The sequence below is a fragment of the Lathyrus oleraceus genome, chromosome 7 (assembly GCF_024323335.1).
Source record: "Lathyrus oleraceus cultivar Zhongwan6 chromosome 7, CAAS_Psat_ZW6_1.0, whole genome shotgun sequence".
In the NCBI taxonomy this organism is placed as follows: Eukaryota; Viridiplantae; Streptophyta; class Magnoliopsida; order Fabales; family Fabaceae; genus Lathyrus; species Lathyrus oleraceus.
In genome coordinates, this window is record NC_066585.1 from 529970200 (window position 1) to 529994258 (window position 24059).

Here is a 24059-nt window from a genome sequence, read left to right on the forward strand (position 1 = left end):
CCGAGATGGCAGAACCAACTCGTGCTCTTAGAGATTACGCCGCTCCATCGCAAGATGAACCGCATTCAAGTATTGCTCCGCCAGCAATCGAAGCAAACAACTTCGAACTCAAACCTTCGTTGTTGCAGGCAGTGCAACAAAACCAATTCTCTGGAAATCCTACCGAGGATCCTAACCTTCATTTATCCGTATTTGTCCAATACGCTGATACTGTTAAAGCTAATGGTGTCACTTCAGAGGCAATTCGACTTCGTCTTTTTCCTTTCTCACTAAGAGATAGCGCTAGAAGATGGCTTCAATCTCTCCCCTCTAACTCTGTCACCACATGGAACGAGTTGAAGAAAGTGTTTCTTGCCCGATATTTTCCGCCAAGCAAAACAGCTATGTTAAGAGCCCAGATAAATGGATTTAAACAGAAAGATAATGAGTCTCTTTTCGAAGCATGGGAAAGATACAAAGACATGATGAGACTTTGCCCACACCATGGTTTAGAAGACTGGTTAGTAATTCACACCTTCTATAATGGTCTCTTGTACAACACAAGGTTAACAATAGACGCCGCTGCAGGTGGTGCACTAATGAACAAACCTTATGCTGATGCTTACCAGCTCATCGAAAGCATGGCCCAAAACCACTATCAGTGGGGAACCGAACGAACAATGGTGGAAAAACCTCAAACGAAAACCGGCATGTACGAGATAAGTAACCTTGATCATGTTAATGCAAAAGTGGATGCTCTGGTCCAGAAAATTGAAAGTTTAAGTGTATCACCTCCAACCGCCGTGGTTGCTATAACTCAGAATTGCGAGGTCTGCGGAATCCAAGGTCACACTCCTACGGATTGTCAACTCTTGACAGGAATCCAAGCAGATCAAGTGAACTATGCTCAAGGAAGCCCCTATTCGCATACCTATAACTCAAATTGGAAGAACCATCCAAATTTTTCATATAAGAGTAATAATGCTTTGTACGCACCTGGACAATCTCCAAATCAAGCCCCAGCTATACCTCCGGGATATCAAAAACCGAACCCATCTACACATAATAATAACACCCCTAGGAAATCCAACTTGGAAATTATGATGGAAAACTTTATAGCTTCTCAACAACAAACCAATAAAGATTTCTTAAACCAGAATGTACACACTGGCGAACAAATCAAACAACTAGCAAGTAAAGTGGATGCCCTGGCTACCATAACAAAATGCTGGAAACACAAATATCACAAGTAGCTCAACAACAAGCGCCTACTGCTGCCCCAACTGGTACATTTCCTGGACAGCCCCAACCTAACCCAAGAAGCCACGCTCATGCAATTATACTGAGAAGTGGAACGGAAGTGGAAGGACCGTCTGACCCAAGGATAGAAAACCAAAACTCTGAAAAGTCAACTGAGGAAAGTGAACCTAAGGAAAAGGCAGAGAGTAATAAGGAAACCGTAGAAAAGAAGGAACCTTATGTACCTCCACCACCTTATAAACCACCTATCCCTTACCCTCAAAGGCTTGTTAAAACCAAAGATGCGGGTCAATTTAAAAAATTTGTCGACCTACTAAAACAATTAAACGTCACTATGTAATTTGTTTAGTTAACTATGTAATTTGTTTTATTATTTTATTTTTAATCTAAATATTATTATTAGAAAAATACAAAAACAAAAAAATAATAAAAATAATGTTTATCAAAAAAATAGTAATTTTTTGGATTTTAATTATTAGTCTTTTCTTTCCACTAATTTAACTTAAGTTAGTTTTTAATTATCATAATAAAAATGCCAAAAAAAAATCATTTTTTAGTTTGTTTAATTTATTTTCTTAAATAACAAAAATTAATAAAAATAAAGTTTATAAATAAGATAAAAAAATAATTCTTTTATTTTAAATTAAATTCCTAAAATACTTCTAATTAAATACGGAAGAATGAGTGAATGTACATTCACCCGTTCATGATCTAGGGCTTAGCGAACACTTTGTTTTAATTATCATTTGTCTACCGCAAACACCTTTTCACAATAGCTTAGGATAAAAAATGAACGAATGCACATTCGTTCATTTGAGTGATTGAAGGCATAGAGTACGCTTGGCCCAAGTCGATCATTCTTTTCCTCATTACATAAAATAAATCACAGTTCATCAAGTCCTTTTTATCCTTGTGCATCTAAAATCAAACTCTTTTTCATAAAAGGATGGTCTGATCCATTTAACGTGAATACAAACAAACACCTAAGCATCTATCGCGTGAGCATGCAGACATATGTTTAACCTCTAAAATGCGATTTAACATTATTTTCTAAACTTAATCAACCCACAAACATTTTTTACACAAACTACGGAGCTTTTATTTTCTCATCTCACTGTGAGAAAACGTAGGCACAGAATTTTGAAACCTTGTCAAGCACACTAATTAAAAAAGTAACTTTTCCCCCTTTCTTTTATAAATATCTTTTTTTTAATATATTTTAATAAACAAGACAAGTGCAAACATTCCTTAAGCAAACATTTAACCCTAGCTATAAGGAGGTTCCCGTTGAGTACAACGGATGCGAAGGGTGCTAATACATTTCTCTCCCATAACCGACTCCTGAACCCGCATTGGTCGCAATGGTCATTTTATCCTTTTTCCTTAGGGTTTTATCATTATTTTCTCTTTCCTTAGAATAAATAAAATTCAGTGGCGACTCTGCTAGTCATCCGCGAGCGTGCGATGCGCTCGTAAGGTCATATTTTTTGAGATGCGACAGATACTAAGGTAACTCTCTCTCTCTCTGTCTGTCTCTCTCTCTCACACAGACACACACTCAAAAGTCCTTTTAAAGATTTTTTAATCTGTTAAAAATGTTTTTAAAGTCAAGCCAAGATATTTAGAAACTATCCACTTTCTTTTAAAAGTTTTTTAAAACTATACAAACGAATGGGGCATTAAGCCAATCAATTGGAAATATTTTTCTGAACTAGCCAATCGATTGAGGTGTGTCACACCCCGATTTTGACCCTGATATTCATATCATTATTTCATTCATTTTCTTTGTTCCTCACGATTTTGTTTCCTCTAACATGGTCCCCCCTTTTGTTTTCGTGAGCATCAAGTGGTCTCCTCTTATGTTATTGTTGCACCTTGTTGTATTTTGCGCATTCAAGGCGAAGTTCAGCTGTTAACATATTTAGATACATAGGCACATTCCGCGTCGTTGGTAATCAAGAAAATTCAAGGATTATTGTGTTTGGATTAGAGTGACTTACCATGTCTTAAGGGAGAGTCATTATCATGTGAGTTTTTCAAGAGGGGCCAATCATGGTCGTCGCTGGAATCAAGCATCTACTCTCAATGGATTAGATATATATATCAGAAAATACTGTCGCAACGGAAGTCTACACCTGTACTGAGGGTGTTTTTTCTTTTGAAACAAGGGGATATTGGATAATTCTTGACCACTTGAGGCTTTATGGTTATTGTCACTTGTTAGGTTTCGTTCTTTCATTAATTTTGATTACAAGAACTCTTGAATATGACATGCTGCATTTTGACTATCTTGGTTTTGCTCTAGTTTTCTACCGAATGAGGCTAAAAATACTAAAGAAAGGAAATCAAGTCTTTAGGTATTTAAGGATGTACAACTTCGTTGTTACCATCCTGTTTCTTGCATATCAATCTCCTTGTGCTGACTTTAGAGAAATCAAAAGTGGTTACGTAGAACGGATAAATGAATTGGTTGGATTTCACAAATATGATTATGGTTTTCAAATTACATCAAGATCATCATTTATAGAAATCATCATATTCATGTTAGTATCACTACAGTCATACATGTTCTCATTTCCAGATTTCGTTTATGTATCAAATACTTGAGAAACAACAAGAAACATATTACGAGGATCTGAGAAAAGGCCGTGGATTTTGTTTCTCTCTCTCAACCTCGTCGTGAAACTGTTCAATGGATGCTTAAAGTCAATGCTCATTATGACTTTTCACCTCTCACTGCAGCACTCGATGTTACTTACTTTGATAGGATCCTTCTAACCTTCCATTTCCAAAAAGATAAGCCATGGATGATTTAGCTTGTTGTTGTTACTTGCATCTCTTTAGATGAAGGACCTTCACTCATTGATAGCCGGCATCTAAACAGGCCTCAAACCTGCAGGTTTTGGTTTCCAAACAAGCAAAATAAATTGTACATCAGTTGAATAATAATATTAAACCAGATCATGTAACAATGGTAGCAGTTTTAATAGCTTGCATTCATTCTGGTTTTGTAGCACAAGGACAATTGCTATTCAGAAAAATGATAGAAGTCTATGCAAATAAATCCAAGGATTGAGCATTATTCCTGTATGGTCCATTTCTTTGGAAGGGCTGGTCTTATTGACAAAGCAAAGGAGTTTGGAAGTGTTTAGTAATATCATACAGGATTATATATGTGCGGTTACCGTCATACTAAGACCCACCAAAGTCATTTCAAAACGGTTAAATTCCTGAACTGACCATTGTGCTTACAGGCCTCAGTTAAAACTCGAAAGCGGCACAAACCACACATCAATCTGCCAAGTAATGCATCAGGAACCTAGCAGTTTGATCCGTCACCCTTGCTCCATGAACCTCCTGCAATGCAAAAGTCGCATTTTGACTACTTCAGCAGCATACCACTGATCTACACTGCTATCCTGCCAGAAGTTAGCCCCTGTAATTCAAAAACCAACTCAGTTCAGCTCATGTCAAGATGAAATTTGCAACAAACTTCGCCTTGCTTATGTATTTGGTCTGTTGTCAGAGTGCTATTTGCAGCTGGAAAATACCAAAGATACCACCGCATGTTTTAAAAATAGCTGGGAAGCATGCAAGGCCAAGGCTAGATAGTCGGTTCATTTTGGATGTCAATGTTATAGATGGTACAATGATGGCTCCATCTACTCCGTTCACGAAGATCTGGCAGATGCGCAACAATGGCACAATAGCGTGGCCCAAGGGAACTCAACTTGGAGGGGACAAATTAAGTGAATCACATTCTGTTGACTTGGAGGTTCCCGATTCTGGTATATCCGCGGAGATGGAGCTTGACATTGCAGTTGATTTTATCGCACCCCAGTCACCTGGTAGATACATATCATACTGGAGGATGGCATCTCTCTCCAGACATAAATTTGGCCAACGGGTTTGGGTCCTTATACAGGTTGATGCTTCTCTCAAGGACTCATTCTATGATAGCTTTCAAGGCCTGAACTTGAATATTCCCCTTGGTGGGGGTAGCTCTGAAGGGCATCAGATTATAGATATCAATGTTCAACCTGTTGAGGATGTTGCTTTTCACCAACCCAAAAATCCTTCTGTAATACCTGCACAGAATTTGTCAGCACCAATAAGTGTTATATCTGTAACGCAAGCATGCAAAGAGAGTCAGAACAATGATTTCATTACTTCTCCAGGTCTGCTGCATGGGCAGCAGTATAAATACGTGAATTCACCTGATCTTTGTCTTTCTTCATCTAATGTTCAGAAGCATGTTGAGGAACCCTCTAGAATATCTGTTAAACTAAATTCAGGGAATGCAACTCCCATTGTTAGTTTGCCAAGTCTGACAGATTCATTGGACAGTGTTGCTGTCAAACAAGAATTTATCCAACAGTCAGATAGAGAGAGAAGATCTAGCTTGCATAGTCAGGTTGTAAAGGCATTGAGTGGCTTGGCAACTGTTGATGAAGCTTCAGGGTCTAATATCCCTGTGCTTTCTGGGTTTAGTATTCCTAAATTGGTCTTGCAGATAGTTACAGTCGATGCCATTTTCAGAGTCACAAGTCCATCAGTGAGTGAGCTTGTTATTTTAAAAGAGACTGCCTTTACTGTGTATAGCAAGGCTCGTCGTGTTTCATTTTCTTCGCACACCGCAAAACCAGTCTCAACAAAGGATTTATCTCTGGATTTTTCCACTGCTGATGCTGCAAGAAAGGTGGTCAAGCTAAAAGCGTTTTCTAAGTTTGAGAATAACAGCAGGGGGCTCATTGATGATTCGCATGATATTAAGACCAGCAATAACACCAGCATCCTTGGTAGCTTGACACTGAGAATCATTGAACAGAGAAACTCTGTCAAATGGATCTTGACATTCATAGAGCAAATAGTTCAGCATCATCAATCAAGTGAAGCAGTAGATAATTGCTTCCTCATCTCTTCATTATTCACTCTACCGCCACCACCGTTTAAACTTCCAGTTCAGTTCCGGATAATGCTAATATGAAGAACTGTTGGTTTTTCGACAACAATTTTAACGGTATGTCGGATGAGATTCTTGGGGAAGTTGCGATCCTAGTCTTCATGTTTTTCACATTGATGCTTAGAAGTTGGCATCAGCCCGGTAGTGACGGTTCCATGCCAAGACGCAGTGGAACTACTGATGTTCATGATAAAAATGTAACCCAACTTTCTTCATCCACTTCCAAGACTTCAGTTGATGATCAAGAGAAGGAACGACTTCATCATCAGCAGCAGGCTGAACGACTTCATCATCATCAGCAGGCTGAGCGGCTTCATCATCATCAGCAGGCTGAGCGGCTTCATCATCAGCAGCAGCAGGCGGAACGATTTCAACAGCAACTGCAGCAACAACAGCACAAGAAATCAATGGAACCCTCGAACAATCGCAAGTATTCTCATCTCCACTATTACATCTCTTAACCCTCCTAATTCAGGAATTTCATTATTTCTCCAGAAATTAGCTCTAAATATAGGGATTGGAATGGTGAATTATATTATTTTCTTACTTGATTGGTAGCATGTTTTGGATGGATTGGGGATAAAATTGCTTTTCATATATAATCAGAAGCAAAACAAGAAGGGAATAGTTTGAGATTTGGAAGCTTTTGATGGCTTCTACTATGGCTGCTACTAGTGAAAGATGGATTGATCGTCTTCAATTTTCCTCACTATTTTGGCTTCCACCACAAGATGGTCAGCAAAAGAAGGATCAAATTGCTGCATATGTTAAGTACTTGATTCAGTTTACATCAGAGCAATTTGCCGACGATATTGCTGAGTTGATCCGCAACCGTTACCCGTCGAAGGAAATTCTCCTCTTTGATGATGTTTTGGCAACATTTGTCCTTCATCATCCAGAGCATGGGCATGCAGTTGTACTTCCAATTATTTCATGTATTATCGACGGCACACTAGTCTATGATAAGACTAGTCCTCCATTTGCTTCTTTGATATCTTTAGTCTGCCCTAAAAATGAGAACGAATATTCAGAACAGTGGGCTCTGGCATGTGGTGAAATTTTGCGTATTTTAACTCACTACAATTGCCCCATTTACAAAATGGAAAGGCAATCGAGTAGTGGCAACCTTGCAACAACTAGTGAGCCTCTTAATGGGTACAGTGCTTTGGCACAAGAGAAAAAACCTATTAGGCCCCTGTCCCCCTGGATTACCGATATGTTGTTGGCTGCCCCTGTAGGCATTAGAAGTGACTATTTCCGGTGGTGCAGTGGTGTTATGGGCAAATATGCTGCTGGAGAACTCAAGCCTCCGTCAACTGCCTCTTCCCGTGGTTCTGGGAAACATCCTCAACTCGTGCCTTCGACTCCAAGATGGGCTGTTGCTAATGGCGCTGGTGTTATATTAAGTGTTTGTGATGATGAAGTTGCTCGCAATGGAACTGCTATTTTAACAGCGGCTGCTTTTCCTGCACTATTGCTTCCTCCTCCAACCGCCCATACTGTCGTGGAATTTGTATATACCTTTACTTAAGGTCTTGGAATATCTTCCTCGTGGAAGCCCGTCAGAAGCATGTCTCATGAAAATATTTGCTGCTACAGTGGAAGCCATTCTTCAGAGAACATTTCCACCCGAATCCAGTAGAGAACAAAACAGAAAAGCAAGTTACCTCTTTGGCATTGGTTCAGCCTCTAAAAACCTTGCTGTGGCAGAACTTCGCACTATGGTTCATTCACTTTTTCTAGAATCGTGTGCTTCTGTAGAGCTCTCTTCCCGTCTACTTTTTGTTGTCTTGACCGTCTGTGTTAGTCACGAAGCCCAATTCAGTGGAAGCAAGAAGCCTAGAGGTGAAGATAATTATTCAGTTGAGGAAATCATCGAGCAAAATTTGAGGACGTTGACAAGGCATATACTGTTGCATTCAACCATGCTGAATTGAGAGCTAACTGTACTTGCCAAATGTTTGAGCATTCGGGCCTTCTTTGCAGGCACATTTTAACTGTTTTCACTATGACAAATGTACTTACATTACCATCCCATTATATCTTAAGACGGTGGACAAAAACTGCAAAAAGTAGTGCTGGATCAGATGATCGTATTGCTGAATTACATAGTCAGGAGTCTCTGACATTGAGGTACAGTAATCTATGCCGGGAAGCCGTAAGATATGCCGAGGAAGGAGCAGTAACGGTGGAAACTTATAATGCTGCAGTGACTGGTCATAAAAAAGCTGGTGCAAGAAGAACTTGACCGATTTATGATTGGCAGAATAACTCTTGTAATTGCGCATTGTCTTTCCACAATTCACAAAACTGACCTCATAGATGTGATTCAACAAGGAAGTGCTTTTGAAATTGGGACTCATGACGAGCTTTTCTCCAAAGGTGAAAATGGAGTTTATGCCAAGCTCATTAAGATGCAGAAGATTGCTCATGAAATTGCTATGAATAATGCTAGAAAGAGTAGTGCGATGCCTCCAACTCTGAGATTTGTATTGGATGGAGGAATGCCAATTTATTTGCTTGCAAAGGATTTAATTCTGTAAATTATTGGTGAAATATCTGTGGCCGGTGCAACTTACAAATATATGGAGTTTGTTGGCAACCGTTGAAAGTTTAACTATGGAAGAACGAATGAACATTGATGCAATTGACAAAGACAATGAGCCCTTCAATATGATTTCAGCTTTTGGTGCTCACCCTACACCTTCTCACTCCGTTTCCGCAGCTATTCCTTCTACATTGCATCATTTCAAGGAAATAGCATCAATCATTGAAACTGGTTCAAACTCTAAGGAAGTTCGCAGAATTTCTCGTGCCGTGCGCCTTACTATTGCTTTGAGGTCCAAACTCACAGCTCCGGTTCTCTCATCGTTCATCGATCACGTTCTTCCTACAGCTTCTGAGTCTCATTCTAGGTTATCTTCTTATCTTCCCAATCCCAAGGTTGATGATCATGAGATGGAAGTGGATTCTGCAACATCTGCAGCTATTCAAACCCTAGCCAAACACTTGTTGCCTGAGCTAGAAATCTACTGTTACTTCCTTTTGCTTCTTTTTCTTATTGATCAGAAACGATATGAAGAGGCCAAAGCCTGTTCCTCAGCTAGCATTGACCGGCTCAAGAACTTGAATAGAAGAACTGTTGATGTTATAGCCTCAAGACTGTACTTTTATTACTCATATAGCTATGAGCTTACTGGAGATCTTGCTGAAATTCGTGGAAACCTCTTTCAGTGCACAGAATTGCTACCCTGCGCCATGATGAACTTGGTCAGGAAACACTTCTTAATCTGTTACTACGTAACTACCTCCACTACAACCTATATGATCAAGCAGAGAAGCTGAGGTCTAAGGCTCCGCGATTGGAGGCACATTCAAACCAGCAGTTTTGTCGCTATCTCTTCTACCTTGGGAAAATTCGGACTATTCAGTTGGAGTATACCGATGCAAATGAGTCTCTCCTGCAGGCTGCTCGTAAAGCACCAGTTGCAGCACAGGGTTTTCGAATTCATTGTTAACAAGTGGGCCATTATAGTTCATTTACTGTTAGGAGAAATTCCTGAGAAGACTGTCTTCGTGCAGAAAGGAATGGAGAAAGCTTTGAGGCCATACTTTGAACTTACCAATGCTGTGAGGATTGGTGATTTAGAGCTGTTTCGGAATGTTGCAGAGAAGTATGCTACCACTTTCAAGACAGACGGGACCAATAATTTGATTGTTCGACTGCGTCATAATGTCATTAGGACTTGTTTGCGCAACATCAGTATATCATATTCTCGCATCTCGCTGGCTGATGTAGCTCAGAAGTTGAGGTTGAGCTCTGCAGATCCCATTGCTGATGCAGAAAGCATTATATCAAAGGCTACCGTAGTGAAGCCAAGTTAACGATATCGTGCCCGAACAGGCCCTGCAACATTGGTTTAGCACACAGTTAGTTGAGGTGTAATTAAAACATTTTCAAAAATTCACAGTGGTAAATGCAATTGTTACTAACACAAAGGTTGACGTGAGGAGAGGGACCACAAGCTGGAATAAGGACAAAATTCCAAACGTCTTTCGTCCAGACATTTCCCACTACTCTGAGGAAACACAGCAACACAGCAGAGAGGAGAGGAGTCATATATAAAAAAGCAATCACTATTCACAAAAAACCCTAATTTTTGGAGAGGAGTCGTTACTGTTCACTAAGAGAAAAAGGAATCGACGGCAAGGAGAAAAGAAAACCATAGTTTTTCTTGGTGGTGAAGAGCGGACAAGAAGATCAAAAACCGATTCAGACGGAACCTTACCTACGTCCGTCGGTCAATCTCGCCGCAACCGGTTAGTTTCCTTTTCGAGTTTCTATTTCTATTTCTCCGTTTAGCTTCCTTGAAGCTTCCATTTGTGTGGTTATCTTGCAGTTAAATCTTTGATGTTCAAAATGGAAAGAAACAGGATCTATGTGCGTTAAGATGAATTTGTTTGAGTTCTGCTAGTGTTTTCAACTTTGTGTTTTATTTAAAAGGCGTGGTCCGTTTTTTTTTATGTTATGTATTAGCGCTTGAGATCATATGACAAGGATGCCTATCTGGCGGAGTTGGTAAAAGGGATGCACCATATTTTAATTTTACACCATTTTTTAATTTCTATTTCACATTTCTTTTTAATCCCCTCATTATTCCTAATGTTTATTACCCCTTTTATTTATTTTAATTGTTAAATATCGATTTTAATTTATGGATTCAACAATTTCCATGTTGTTAATCTATGATTATTTTTATCGATACATCGATAGTATTTCGCCGCGTTTTGATTAATCACATATGACATTTCAATTATTGTCAATATGTGCAAACCGGCTTTGACCACATTATCTAGATTTCTTATTTGCTTTTCAATTTCCATTTGTCTTGCACGTCATTGCGTTATGCGACTTTGATTCACATCCTCGCATCCCGATTTTTATTCGTGCACGTCCCGATGTTGTTTCTTTCAACTTAATTTTTGAGTGTTTTGTAAATATAACTTGTTGTGTTATTTATTTTCTTCACATGGCTTACTCTTGGGCCTTCTTACAATGAGACAGTTTTCTTGCACTTACACTCATACATTGCATTATTTGTTGTTTGGGCCCGATTTAATTATTCCAGTACTTTGAATCCCCATTCGATAAAATGTACCCCCACTCCTCTGGCATGTAATAATTTTACTGTTTTATTCCTTTTATTGATTGACTGTTTAGTTAGCTACTAACACAAGAATAAAATCAACCATTTCCAAAAGATCAAAAATAAGACTCGATCCAACGTCGAGTATTTTCTCAATAAACAAATCAATCCATTTCTTCTTCCCATTCTATTCCATTTCTTTCAAACCTTCATCAAATGCTTGATCCAACGTCAAGCCATTTTTCATAATAAAAACTCAAAAAATATTAATTCATATTCAATACCTTTTCAATAAAGATGGAAATGGAACGTGGTGGATACCACGCCCTCCTGAGACTAGGGTTCGAGATGGATGTCTCGCCTGCCCTAGCTCTCGCCATCATCCAAACTTATCTATTATGTTTCTCTCAAACATTCATTCAAAAATTTCTCTTAAACGTCCATCAATGCTTGATCCAATGTCAAGTCATTTTCATAATAAAACCCAAAATATTTAATTCCTATTTAATACTTTTTTAATAAAGATGGAAATGGAACGTGATGGATACCACGCACTCCTGAGACTAAGATTCGAGGTGGATGTCTCGCCTATCTTAGCTCTCGCCATCATCCAAAATTGTCAATGCGGTTTCTTCAACCCTTTCTCAATCAAATTCAAAACACTTAATTCTTATTAAACACTCTTTGCAAATAAGATGGAAATGGAACGTGGTGGATACCACACACTCCTGAGACTAGGATTCGAGATGGATATCTTGCTCATCCAAGATCTCGCCATTATTCAAAACACATCAAACCAATCAATTTATTTTTCTCTCCGCCGTGCGATTGACTCTTAAACCTTTTCTCAAACGAAAGGTACTTTGTTTCAAAACAATGCAAGGCAATGTTTCTCCACATGTTTTGGGTAGTCCAACAATGTTTTCTTCGATTTGAGACAAAGTAGCTTTTGCTAAAATCGACCAACAAACAAACATTTTTCTACCCAGAACTACGTAAGCCTTGACTTCTCTATTGAGATACGTAGGAGCAGGATTTGTAAATCTTGTCAGGCCCACTAATAAAAAACTTAGGTTTAGTCCTTCGTCAAAAATCCAAAAATATTCTCCTCTCTTCTATCCTTTCCCACTTAATAACTTGAAAAGCATAATATTTCAAACTAACATTAACGCGCACAACTAACATAATGGTTCCCGTTGAGTATAACGGACGTGAGGGGTGTTAATACCTTCCCCTTGCGTAATCGACTCCCGAACCCTGATTTGGTTGCGACGACCATAATCATTGTCGTTCTTTCTTGGGTTTTATCGATATTTCCCCTTTCCTTTTTAGGAATAAATAAAGTTCGGTGGAGACTCTGTTCAGTCCATCATTGCGAGTGTGCGGTTGCGCCTCGCTTAAAGTCGTGTCTCTCATTTTCTCGAGGTACGACAAGGTGGTAAGCCAATATATTAAAGAATGACTAAATGATTAACCAAACTATTAGGACAATATCTTAATGACTTGTAATGACTCTTTATCCAATCTTTTCTTATTGGGCAAAGGTAATCGATTAAATTTTGTCATCTACTCGATTGGGACTTTAATTTCGCCCATAGGTCCTTTCCTTTTTTTGGATTTTACTTCTCCTATATAAAGGAGGGTCTCCCATATTCATTCCACGCCATTTTAAGAAACTTTATATTTTCTTTGGGATTTATCTCTTTATTGTCTATCTTTCTCTCTCTAGAAATAATACTTTTTCACTTAAGTTGACTTGACGCTTTTGAGTGAAAGATTACTTGTGAGGACGAAATTGTATTGGATGTTCTAATAATTTAATTCTTGAGAGTGCAATACTCTTGAAAAATTGAGTTTGGTTAGTGAGATAAACCAGTAATAAAATATATATTTTGGTTTTTAGAACTTTTTCCAAAAAAGTTATGTTTGGTTATTGAGATAAGCCTTGAAAATCTCTAAATGATTTGTTAGTTTAGCATGGGTAAAAACTCTCATTATGGTTGGGGATAAGCTTGTAAAATCTCAAGATGAGATTGTATTAAGGTTCGTCGGAATAACTTGTAAAAGATCAAAGTTTATAGTAGAAATCTCAAGAAGATCTCTTGGGAACAGGAGTAGGCCAATGTTTGGCCGAACCTGGATAAATATCTAGTGCAATCTCTCTAACCCTCCTCCTCTTTAATTTCTGCTATTCATTTTACTATCTTTATTTCTATTGCTATTCACTCCATCCTTAAGAAATTACTAACCCAATTTCAAGTGTAATTGAAAAAATCGCTAAAATAATCGCGAATTTTAAATACCACAGTTAGCAAATGAGAAAGAATGCATAAAGCTTGGAAAACTAAGAAGAGACGCTACACACTTCAAAAATATAAGTTGAGGAAACTAAGAAGCAAAGTTAGCAAATGAGAAAGAATGCATAAAGCTTGCATAGAATTCTTGTAGAATTATTGATCATGAGGCCTCCTTAAAGTCACTAACATCCATTTTTTAACATTATCTCACATATATCTATAACATATCATAAAAAATAAACTCATTTTCTATATAATATCACTCTCAATATAAAAAGGCATTTGATCATGAACTTAAGAACTAGCATAGGACAACGAAGACCTTTCTAACAAGTGAACACCATTGATTGCTTGTCTACGGATAAAAAATCACTTAAAGTTTGTTAGATCTTGTCATAACCTTATTATTTCTATCGATATAGAAATCAAGAATATGACTCTAAAATAATCCATATGAGTCGATAACCCATATCAGAATTCAACCAGAGAATAAAAACAGAAGCATATCTGAGTTTATCATTGTGAATCACTGAAGGTTTGCAGGTATTTGATCTTCTAATTTGTAGAGTTTCCTTATGGTTCCTTGAATATCCTCTGATGGGGATGAAGAGAGAATTTTTATGATGAGTAGTTTTCACGTTGTCTACAAATGAGGACCATGACCCCTATAAATAACCTTAGGATTATTTTTTAATTTTCAATATTCTAATTTGGCCCCTCATCAAATTAGGTATTGACTTATGGTATCTACACAATAATCTCATATTTCATGAAATTTATGCTTTTAGCCACATACTTAATATTAATTAGACAACTACAATTTTAGCTATGTAAATAATGGCCCTAGCACATGCAATATTATATTTGTGACCCAAAAATTCTAACAATCTCCCACTGGTCACATACGTAACTTTACACATGTGTTAGACTTTATAAGCACAAAATTTGCCTTTATATTCTTTAAGCATATCCAAAATATCTTGTCCATTACTCATGTCAGTATACAAAATCAAAGTGATTTTCATTATATTAATCATAATTAAACCTTTCAATGATCACTATAGTGACATAACTAAATGACATAGATCCATCATGAAATGTGCAGCATGAAAATCATATGAAATTGGTCTGTATATGTCGATTTTCAACTGGTCCTACTACTTTAGTGAGATCATTCAATAAATTTATTATACAAAATGTAAACGACTGAAATTCAAACTTTATTAATGGGAAAATATCCAAAATCATAGTGTGCATACCAAACATAGAACATAAAATTCATAATCGACTAACTCCCACTAAACCAAAGACTCCTCTAATGGTAAAACGTCCATGTGAGTAGTGTGCTCATGAAATTACTTGGTTGGAAGACCTTTTGTAAGAGGATCTACTATCATGAAGTTTGTCCCCAAGTATTCTATGGAAATCTTTCCACTTTGTACCATTTCCTTAACAACTAGGAACTTGATGTCAATATGTTTTGACTTGGTCGAGCTCCTATTATTGTTGGAATACAGGACGATTGATTTGTTGTCACAGTATAAGTTAAGTGGACTTTCAATTCATTCCATAATTCACAACCCAGTGACAAGATTCCTTGGCCAAATCTCATGGTTTGATGCCTCATAACATAATATAAACTCTGCTACCATGATGGATGAAGTCGTAAGAGTTTGCTTAACACTGCACCAAGAAATTGCACCACCAGCCAACATGTAGATATAGCCTGAAGTGGATTTTTTATTGTCTTGGCATCCAGCAAAATTTGAGTCAAAGTATTCAGTGATCTCTAACTAGTATGTCATCCTATATGTGAGCATATAGTCTTATGTTCTCTTTAAATACCTCATAACCTTTTTGGCTACTTTCCAATGATCCATTCCTGGATTTCTTAAATATTTGATAACATCCCAACTATGAACCAATATTTGGACGCATACACACTTGGACATACATCAAACTCCCTACAGCTGACGCATAAGGAATCTTTTACATTTCTTGAATTTCTAAGTTTCCTTTTGGGCACTGACTGAGACAGAACTTGTTTCTGTTAGCAATTGGAGTATGTCCTGATTTACATTTTTGCATGTCAAACCTTTTAAGTACCTTTTTGATATATCTCCTTTGTGATAATCCTAGAATACCTCGAGATCGGTCCCGATGTATTTGAATTCCTAATACAAAGGAGACGTCGCCAAGATCTTTCATCTCAAATGTTCTTGATAGAAATTTCTTGGTTTCGTGCATCATGCTTATATCATTGGCGAAAAGCAATATGTCATCAACATATAAGTGTAACACCTCAAAATTTGCCCTCCTCTCTTGGGACTAGCTTAGCATATTGCATTTCATTTTTAGGTCATTAGTCATTGCATATTTGCATATCATATGGCAACATTGAGCAAGTCATCCTCTTAGGTCTTGATCAGAAGATAAAGAGGTTAAAAGATTCAAGCCTGAGGGTCTCATGGATTGATCACTAATCATCTGAGGGTGTGTGCTTCAAATTAGGGTTTCTCAGTTCCTCAAGGAGATTGATCATCATCTTGGTTGAAATGGTACATCATCATCATCATGGTCTTGTCATCATCCAAGGGTTTCATTGTGTTTGATCAGATTCCTTGAGATTAGGGTTTTGACCTCTGGTCAACCCTAATCATCTGTATTGTGCCAATCAGGGCTTGTTAAGGAGATGAGATCTTCATGGAGATGGGGATCATTCTATGGTTTTAATGAGCTTATGGAAGCTAAGGTTTCATGTTTGAGCCATTTCATCAGGGGTTTGAGGCTCAAGTTCATCTGTGCATAGTCAATTCATCTATCAGTCAGAAAAAGTCAACGAAAGGTCAACTGATGGATTTGGAGGTGGGAGAGGGTTAAAGACACTTCATTCATGTCCACACAAGTTTCATTTGACATTTCAAACATCAACAATGAAGAAAATAAAGTCAGATGAAAACTTTCCAAAAATAGAAAGTGACTTGTAATTCAAAATTGCCAAAAATGGAAAGGTTTTCTCCTTAAAATTACATGTCCAAAAATGCTTCAAATGAAATTTTGTCCAACATGAAAGTTGTAGATCTTGCTCTCACCTTTCCAAAAAGTCCAAGAACATGAATTTCTCATGTGTGGTTGGCAAGTTATGGATCAATCTTTGTCAAGAAAATTTGAACTTCAACAAGGCATAACTTTTGATTCAAATGGCCAAATCATGTGGTGCTTTTTGGAGCAATTTTCTCTTGATGTGTACTATCATAGTCATGCATCACATTTCATTAAAACGCATCACAAAAAAGGTGCATTTTTCACTTGAACTTATTTTGAATTTGGAGGGAAAAAGGTGAATTTGAAAACTAGGCCTTGGCTTCACATAATTCCACTTGCATTTGCCTCCAAAGTGATTTTCTGAAGTGAATTGAAGCTAAAACCTGTACTGTTACATTGAATCACATGTGAAGGGTGAATTGGCCAATTTGCTAATGTGCACAAAACTTGACATCACTTAATCTTTAGCATTTACACTAATCATGATTAGCAACATGTTTAACATCACATATAAAAGCTAAATCATAACTGTTTCGTTGCTAATCATAACAGAATTTGGAAATTGAGATCTAGATCCAAAACTTTGCATTTTTTCTCTCTCACTTTTTCTGCAATTTTCTTCACAAACCGTGCCAAGATCTTCATCAATCCTTCATCCATGAGCATAATGGAAGCTATTTGAAGCAAGATCCATTGATTTCCAAGCCAATTCAAGAACTGTTGCATCAAGCTTCTTCAATGGCAATTCGAGTTTTCAGCTAGATCTTTCACGATCAACACTCAAACCTTGCTCCATTCATTTGTACAAGCATTGAAGAACTTCTGTTTTTGACTTTTCAAGCCAGAATCCACGTGTTTCAACTCTGCCATCCAATCAAGGTCAGTTTTCGAGCATGATGATTCTTGAAATTGATATATGTGTTTGATAAATCTTTCTTAGTAGAGTAAACTGCAAGTTGAATCACTGATTTTCATCAAGAATTGAAGAAGTTATGTGGATTTTAAGTTTCATGCATAAAAATGTTTTGGTTCGAATCTGTTAATTTAGGATGAATTAGGTTAAGATGATTTGAGATTGTTAATGTACATTGAGAGAGGATTCTAGTGATATAGATTTTGTTAATTTTGGTGAACAATTGTTCTTGAGCTATGAATGTGTGAAGTTGATGAAGAACTTAGGGATTTTTCCAGAATTCTGCGTTTGATCCACTTTTTCGCTTGGCTGCATGTGTTTTGGTGTTCGTGGCCATGCAATTGGACCACGTGTCCAGGTCCACTTAGGAAGCGCGCGTTGGATTTCAAATAGTCCCTCCCTTCGAATCCGGGCGAGGGACAATTCCATATGTTGCCTTGCATTTATTTCCATTATCATTTTCCATGTTCATACCACTTCATTCATCATTTTTATTTTTTTTCTCCAATTGAAAAATTCATATCTCATGGAATAATGATCCAAATTGACTGGAATTTTTTGCACAATGATCCTTATCATGTCTACTATTTTATGATGATTTTTCCAGAATTTGTGCACGTGTGATTTTTTTGAATGGCCTAGGGTTTGTTCATACATGTGTTTGCTTGCACCTTGCTTGCTATTTTGATTGTGAAATGATGATGCTTAATCCAAAATTCTTGAAATTTTACATGTGCAAACTAGAGATCCTAAGTGACATTTTGGCTTTGAGTTTGTGATTTTATCATTTCTGGTTTGTGAGATATGAGCTGATCAATCTAGGTGTGACAATGTGTGTCACACCATTTCTTGTCCAACTTGTGGATTTTCATTACCATGCCATATGAACTTGAATTGATGTGAATTTTTGCATGATGGTACTTCTGGATGTTAGGTTCACTTGTAAAGTTTTGTGGAATTTTTGGATGCATCTTTGATTTGTTTGAGATTTTCTCTTCTGATTGGTCAAGTTTGGACTTTTTGTGAGTCATGATCTTAAATGATTTGTGAAATTCTTGATGTTTATTGGATGGACTTGAAATTTTGTGGAGTGATTCTAGACACCTTGAAGTTTGCCATGACTTTGGTTTGATTCATTTATCTTGTGCCAATTCTGTTTTGTGCTTGCTTGAAGTTGATATATGATTTGGTGCCTTGTATGAGCTTGTTTGAACATGCTTTGACTTATGAATTTAATTAACATGATTCCACTTATCCAATTGACTTGAAATTTGGTGTGATGATCCTATGATGAGTGCTGTTTATCCATGATTTTTCTGGAGATTTATTGAATTATTTTTGAGTTAGTTTGGATTGATTCATTCTGTTTGGTCCAATGAGCTTCAAATTGCACACTTTGCCTTAGATGCTTTGTGAAATGAAATTGGTGTATGATATGAATGTGAGACCACTTGGACATTGTTCTAATTTGATTTAACTTGATTTGTGCCAATTTTCATGTTCTGTTTTGAATTATTTTTCCCCCTTTGACCCTAGGCTTTGTCCTAAGGGTTTGCTTATGTTTGAGTTGTGTTTTCAGGACAAAGAAGCATATGGCATTGAGGGAATTGATTCACATTGCTTGAGTTGACTAATTGGTCAATATTGAACTAATTTTGAGTTTGTTTTGTAGGTGGCTTCTAAGTCTTTTGTGTTGAGCATTGGCTTGTGCTTTGCTTGATGCATTGCTTGTGTACAGTTAACTGTTGACTTGTAATTGTCTGTTTGACTGTTTGAGCTGTGTACTGATTATGTTAGATTGTTTTCAGGTACCTTAGTTGCTATAGTTCATTGTGAACTTGCTTTTGCTGTTGCTTGGTTGCTTAACCAATTGAGGTAGAACTCACTAACTCCATGTAGTCTGGAAGACCTGGCCTGTTACTTGGTCAGGCACCTGTCTGAAGTCCTCCTTAAGAGGCAATGCTTATGCTTGTTTATCTTTGTCCCCAAGCAGGAAAAGACCTTTGATAAGGAAATTGGCAGATAAAAGAGATGTGCAATCCATCTCCTGCTACTCAGTTGAGTCATCCCTTTGCTCACACAACTGGTGTTGATGCATCGTGGATATTAACCCAAGATCCATGTTGAGTCAGTCATAAGTGTAGAAGGGTTCCCACTTTCTGAACCCACACTTCTTTTGTCTAAAGCTCTCCCTGGCCAGGGATAAGAGCTGTGAGGCACACCCCTCACTTCCTATTTCATCTGCTTCACCTTAACTCTCAATGTTAGGGTTAAGAGCTAACATCACCCGATACAGTTGGCTTGCTTGTGCAGCCTAACCCTTGTGTGAGCCCACCTTTGTCTGTATATAGTGTGTGCTAATTGTGTATGTTTGCTTTGTTTTAATTGTGCTTGCATGCTTTGCTTTGCCTGTTTAGGATTAGCTTGCTGTTGTGCAAGTAGATAGAAAACTCAACCTAGGACCATTGTGGAATACATGATAACTATTAGGCTCGAGTCAGTCTCCCTTCTAGTTGGTCACTTCCCAGTCTCTGGTTAGGAGAAAGTTTCTCCCCTGTTAAGGGGAACTACGTTGCCCTGATCCTCATACCAGATGAGTTACGTAGGCAGGAGATCGTACGAGATCTCTCCGGGCACCCTTTTCTTTTTTGAGTGTGTTGTGCTTGACAGCCATCAGGCTCGAGTTCCCGACTCCCTGTTAGTCTGTGTGTTCACCCTTTTTCTTTTTGGTGTGTGTTTGCTTGACAGTTGCTAGGCTCGAGTGCCTGACTCCTTAGTAACTTGTTTGTTTGTTAACCCTCTTGTGTGTCAGGATATGGATGTAAGACCAGCGATTGGTTGTCCGTATCCTGAGTGTGTTTGTTTGGTTCGGAATCTGATGTAAGTCCAGCGATTGGCGTTCGGATTCCAGGTTTGCCTGTTTGTGTGGAGTCTGACGTAAGCCCAGCGATTGGCAGTCAGTTTCCTACGTGTGTTTAGTTTGGCGTGCGTGAGCCGAACTACGGCAGCTCTGATTCTCATTCCAGATGAGATACGTAGGCATAGGATGCGATATCCTAGCGAGCCCTCTCCCCTCTTCCTCCACCTGTGTTGTGTGTGTGTGATGTTTGTTTTAGCAACCTTTTTCTATCTTTTGAGCGTGGATCCCGTCGAGTACGACGGATGCGTAGGGGTGCTAATACCTTCCCTTCGCATAACCGACTCCCGATCCCATCTCTCTCTGGTCGCGAGACCATGTCTTTTCCAGGTTTACTTCGAGCGTTTCCTTTCCCTCCTTTGGGATAAATAACGCACGGTGGCGGCTCTGTTGTCTTGTTTTCCCGCCGGTTTTTCGCGTAATGCGACAGCTGGCGACTCTGCTGGGGATAATAGAAGTTGACCTCTGGCTGGTCCATCTTCCCTAAGCGAGTCTCTCCTAGCGTTCTAGGATAGTTTAGGTTGCTTGTGTTGCTTTATTTATTGCATTTATTATTCTGTTGTATATATATTTGCATAAATATTTGCATGCATCATACTATCATGTTGTTGTCCTCTGTACAGGTGGTTCCTCTGTTTTGGGGTGGGTGTTCTGAGTGGGGCTAAAACCCAGGCCCGAGTATACACCTAGGATTAGTGTGGTCTCACGTTCCTCATTTGCTTTATCAGCATATTGTTGCAACGTGACATACCACAAGCCGGACGAGGTTCATTGGAGAGTGCTCTTCCTTTGTGGAGTATCCACTTTGGTTGAGTCACCTCTTTTGAGCTATTGACTTCGGTGACCGATCTTTCCCGGATCTTTGGTTTAGACGATCTCAGGAGAGCTACAATGGCACACCCGAAAGGGCAAACCCATTGAGTATCTTTGCCCGATTGTCGAGACTATTATCCGCCTTAGGATGACCTGATTAGAATTTACCTGTGAGGGGAGGGTGATTCTTACAGATGCATGTTCAGATGGTGACTTTGATGGTGACTTTTGGTTCCGTTGATCAGAGTCCTATTTATAAGTCGGATTTAGGGACATCTCTTTCTGAGACGCCGGAGTTCTGTCCGTGTTATTTATCAGTGGGGATCCATTTATTTCAGGATTCCCCGGGCCGATTCAGAGATCTTATGGTTATCTGCTCAGAGATTGTCTGATGATGATGGTGATGTACCTTTCAGTTCCGTTTATTTCGGAACTCCCGAGTTGGATTTGTGGTTACCTATTCCTTCAGATGGTTGTGATCAGTTCAGAGATCAGGGTTTCAGAGCAACAAATGTTCAGATGACTTGGAGGATGGCAATGCATTGCATTCATTCATCAGCATCATCACATTTTGCATTTACTTGCATCTAACACATGTTTATCCATATGCAGGGACATTTTTGATTGAGATCCTGGTTGAGAGACTTCTTTGCTCAGACATGAGGACCGGTTTGAAGGACGATGTTGTCTATAGCTTCTTTGATCCAGAGATCAGTGTGTTGAAGGATATGATAGCATTGATTACGCCCGACCATGTGGGGATGTTCAGAGAGGCATACGGTGGTATTCTGAAGATGGTTTTCAGACTCACTGATAGCGACAGAAGCGCCATTCATACTCTTCTCCAGTTCTATGACCCGGGTTTGAGATGTTTTGTGTTCCCGGACTACTTGTTAGGGGCCTTGATGGAGGACTATGCTAGCATCTTGGGTATTCAGATCCGGGATCAGATTCCTTTCTGTGCCATTAGGGGAGAGCCTGACATCCGTGAGATTTCTCGTGCTCTTTATTTGAGCCCGGAGATGATAAAGGAGGGTTTGAAAGAGAAAGGAAAATTACCCGGTTTTCATTTGAGTTTCTTGGAAGTTAAAGCCAAGGAACATGCTGTTGTGGGTAATTGGAAGACCGTCTGTGCCTTGATTGCTGTGAGCATTTATGGGACCATCCTGTTTCCTAATCAGAAGAGTTTCGTGGACCATAATGCTATCAGGTTGTTCATGCAGAGGAACCCTATTCCTACTCTGATTGGAGATGTTTATTACTCGGTTCATAACAGGAACGAGAAGCGGCCTGGTGGTTTAATCTGGTGTTGTGCTCAGATGCTATTCAAGTGGTTTATGGGGTATTTGCCTTCCCGAGGTGCTTTCGTCTTTCTTGATCCTACGGTCAAGTGGTCAGTTAGGTTGATGGGTTTGCGAGCCACTGACATAGCTTGGACTCACAACGGTATGGCCGGGTACGATTTCATATACAGTTGTGGGAGCTTTCCCAATGTGCCTCTTATAGGAGTTCAGGGTTGCATTAATTACAACCCAACGCTTCTTAGGAGACAAATGGGGTTTGCTATGGAAGTTCCTCCTCTCGAGTGTGAGATTCAGAAGTCTTTCTATTTCCCAGCTGAGGGTAATCAGGCCAAGTTGAGACAAGTGTCTGGGTCATGGCGTAGCATTCAGAGAAAGGGTAAGGTTCCTTTTGGCAAGGTCAACAGCCGGTCTTTTCCACCATTCGATGATTGGCTTCGGAAGAGGATAGAGATCACACATCTACCATTTCCGAGAGGTGATACTTGGTGTCCTATGATGGAGGGTTCGCGTTCTTCCGTCAGTATGGAAGAATTCCTCGAGATGAAGAGAGCCAGAGATCAGTTGCTGGTAGAGAAAACCGAATTGGAGATGAGTGTTGCTCGTGTTCAGATGGCTAATCAGGAGATCAAAGTAAAGATGGAAGATCAGGATAAGCGACATGCCCTGGAAGCAAAGCGCTTTGAGATGGATACTGCCTACTATGGGAAGATCAGCCAAGCCCTAGCGTCGTCGACAAAGGAGCACGACATCACTAAGGAGAAGCTAGCCAGAGCTGCAAAGGTCATTGAAGATGAGAAGAGGAGGCAAATCATCGTGAGAGATCAGAGAGACGACAGAGTCAGAATTCTCATCGCTGAGTGGGAGGCAAAGCTGAAGACCAAGGAAGCAGAGAACATGAAGATCATCGCCGAGAGAGATCATTACATTGCTGAGAGAGATCATTACTTCAGGCAGATGAAGATTCACCAGAAGGAGGTGGGGAGATTACAGCAAGAGAACACCGAGCTCAGGTTCGCCGCCGAGTTTGCGAGGATGGTTGATGATATAGGGCCTTCGGTGGGACCTTCATCAGGCTAGACTTTTCTTATTTGTGTGGATTACCGTCAGGCCTGTTGACGGAATCCATTTGCTTGTATTTCCTTCCTGATTATGGGGAATTGTATTTGATTTATATCAGTTGGGATGTATGACTATGGCACTTATTATGAATTTTGCTATGTGATGGTTATTTTCATTCAGTGATCGATCTTCAAGCTTTATTTGCTTTACTGTATGCACTCACACAGCACACACATGGTTGGGGGTATAATGCTAAATCATATATCTCTGATCTGTATGATGAAATCAAATGATGAATGTCAGAATATTGCTGCCGGATTATTATTTGTCTCGATGAAGCCAGGATCGAGAGATAAAGTGTT

The 24059-nt window shown here is 38.9% G+C and overlaps 1 protein-coding gene, 1 non-coding gene and 1 pseudogene across 2 annotated transcripts; 2 read left to right on the forward strand and 1 right to left on the reverse strand.

Annotated features, from left to right (window-relative positions):
• Positions 1-383: 383 nt before the first annotated feature.
• On the reverse strand, positions 384-490 carry LOC127109845 (small nucleolar RNA R71). The gene has a single exon (XR_007797094.1). It is a non-coding gene; the product is annotated as a small nucleolar RNA R71 (small nucleolar RNA).
• Positions 491-6625: 6135 nt separating this feature from the next.
• Positions 6626-8077, forward strand: LOC127100326 (protein GIGANTEA). Its single transcript, XM_051037457.1, has one exon. It carries the CDS (start codon positions 6852-6854, stop codon positions 7731-7733), a length of 882 nt encoding a protein of 293 aa, XP_050893414.1. The 5' UTR covers positions 6626-6851; the 3' UTR covers positions 7734-8077.
• Positions 8078-8312: 235 nt separating this feature from the next.
• On the forward strand, positions 8313-10128 carry LOC127100325 (probable 26S proteasome non-ATPase regulatory subunit 3; annotated as a pseudogene).
• Positions 10129-24059: the final 13931 nt, after the last annotated feature.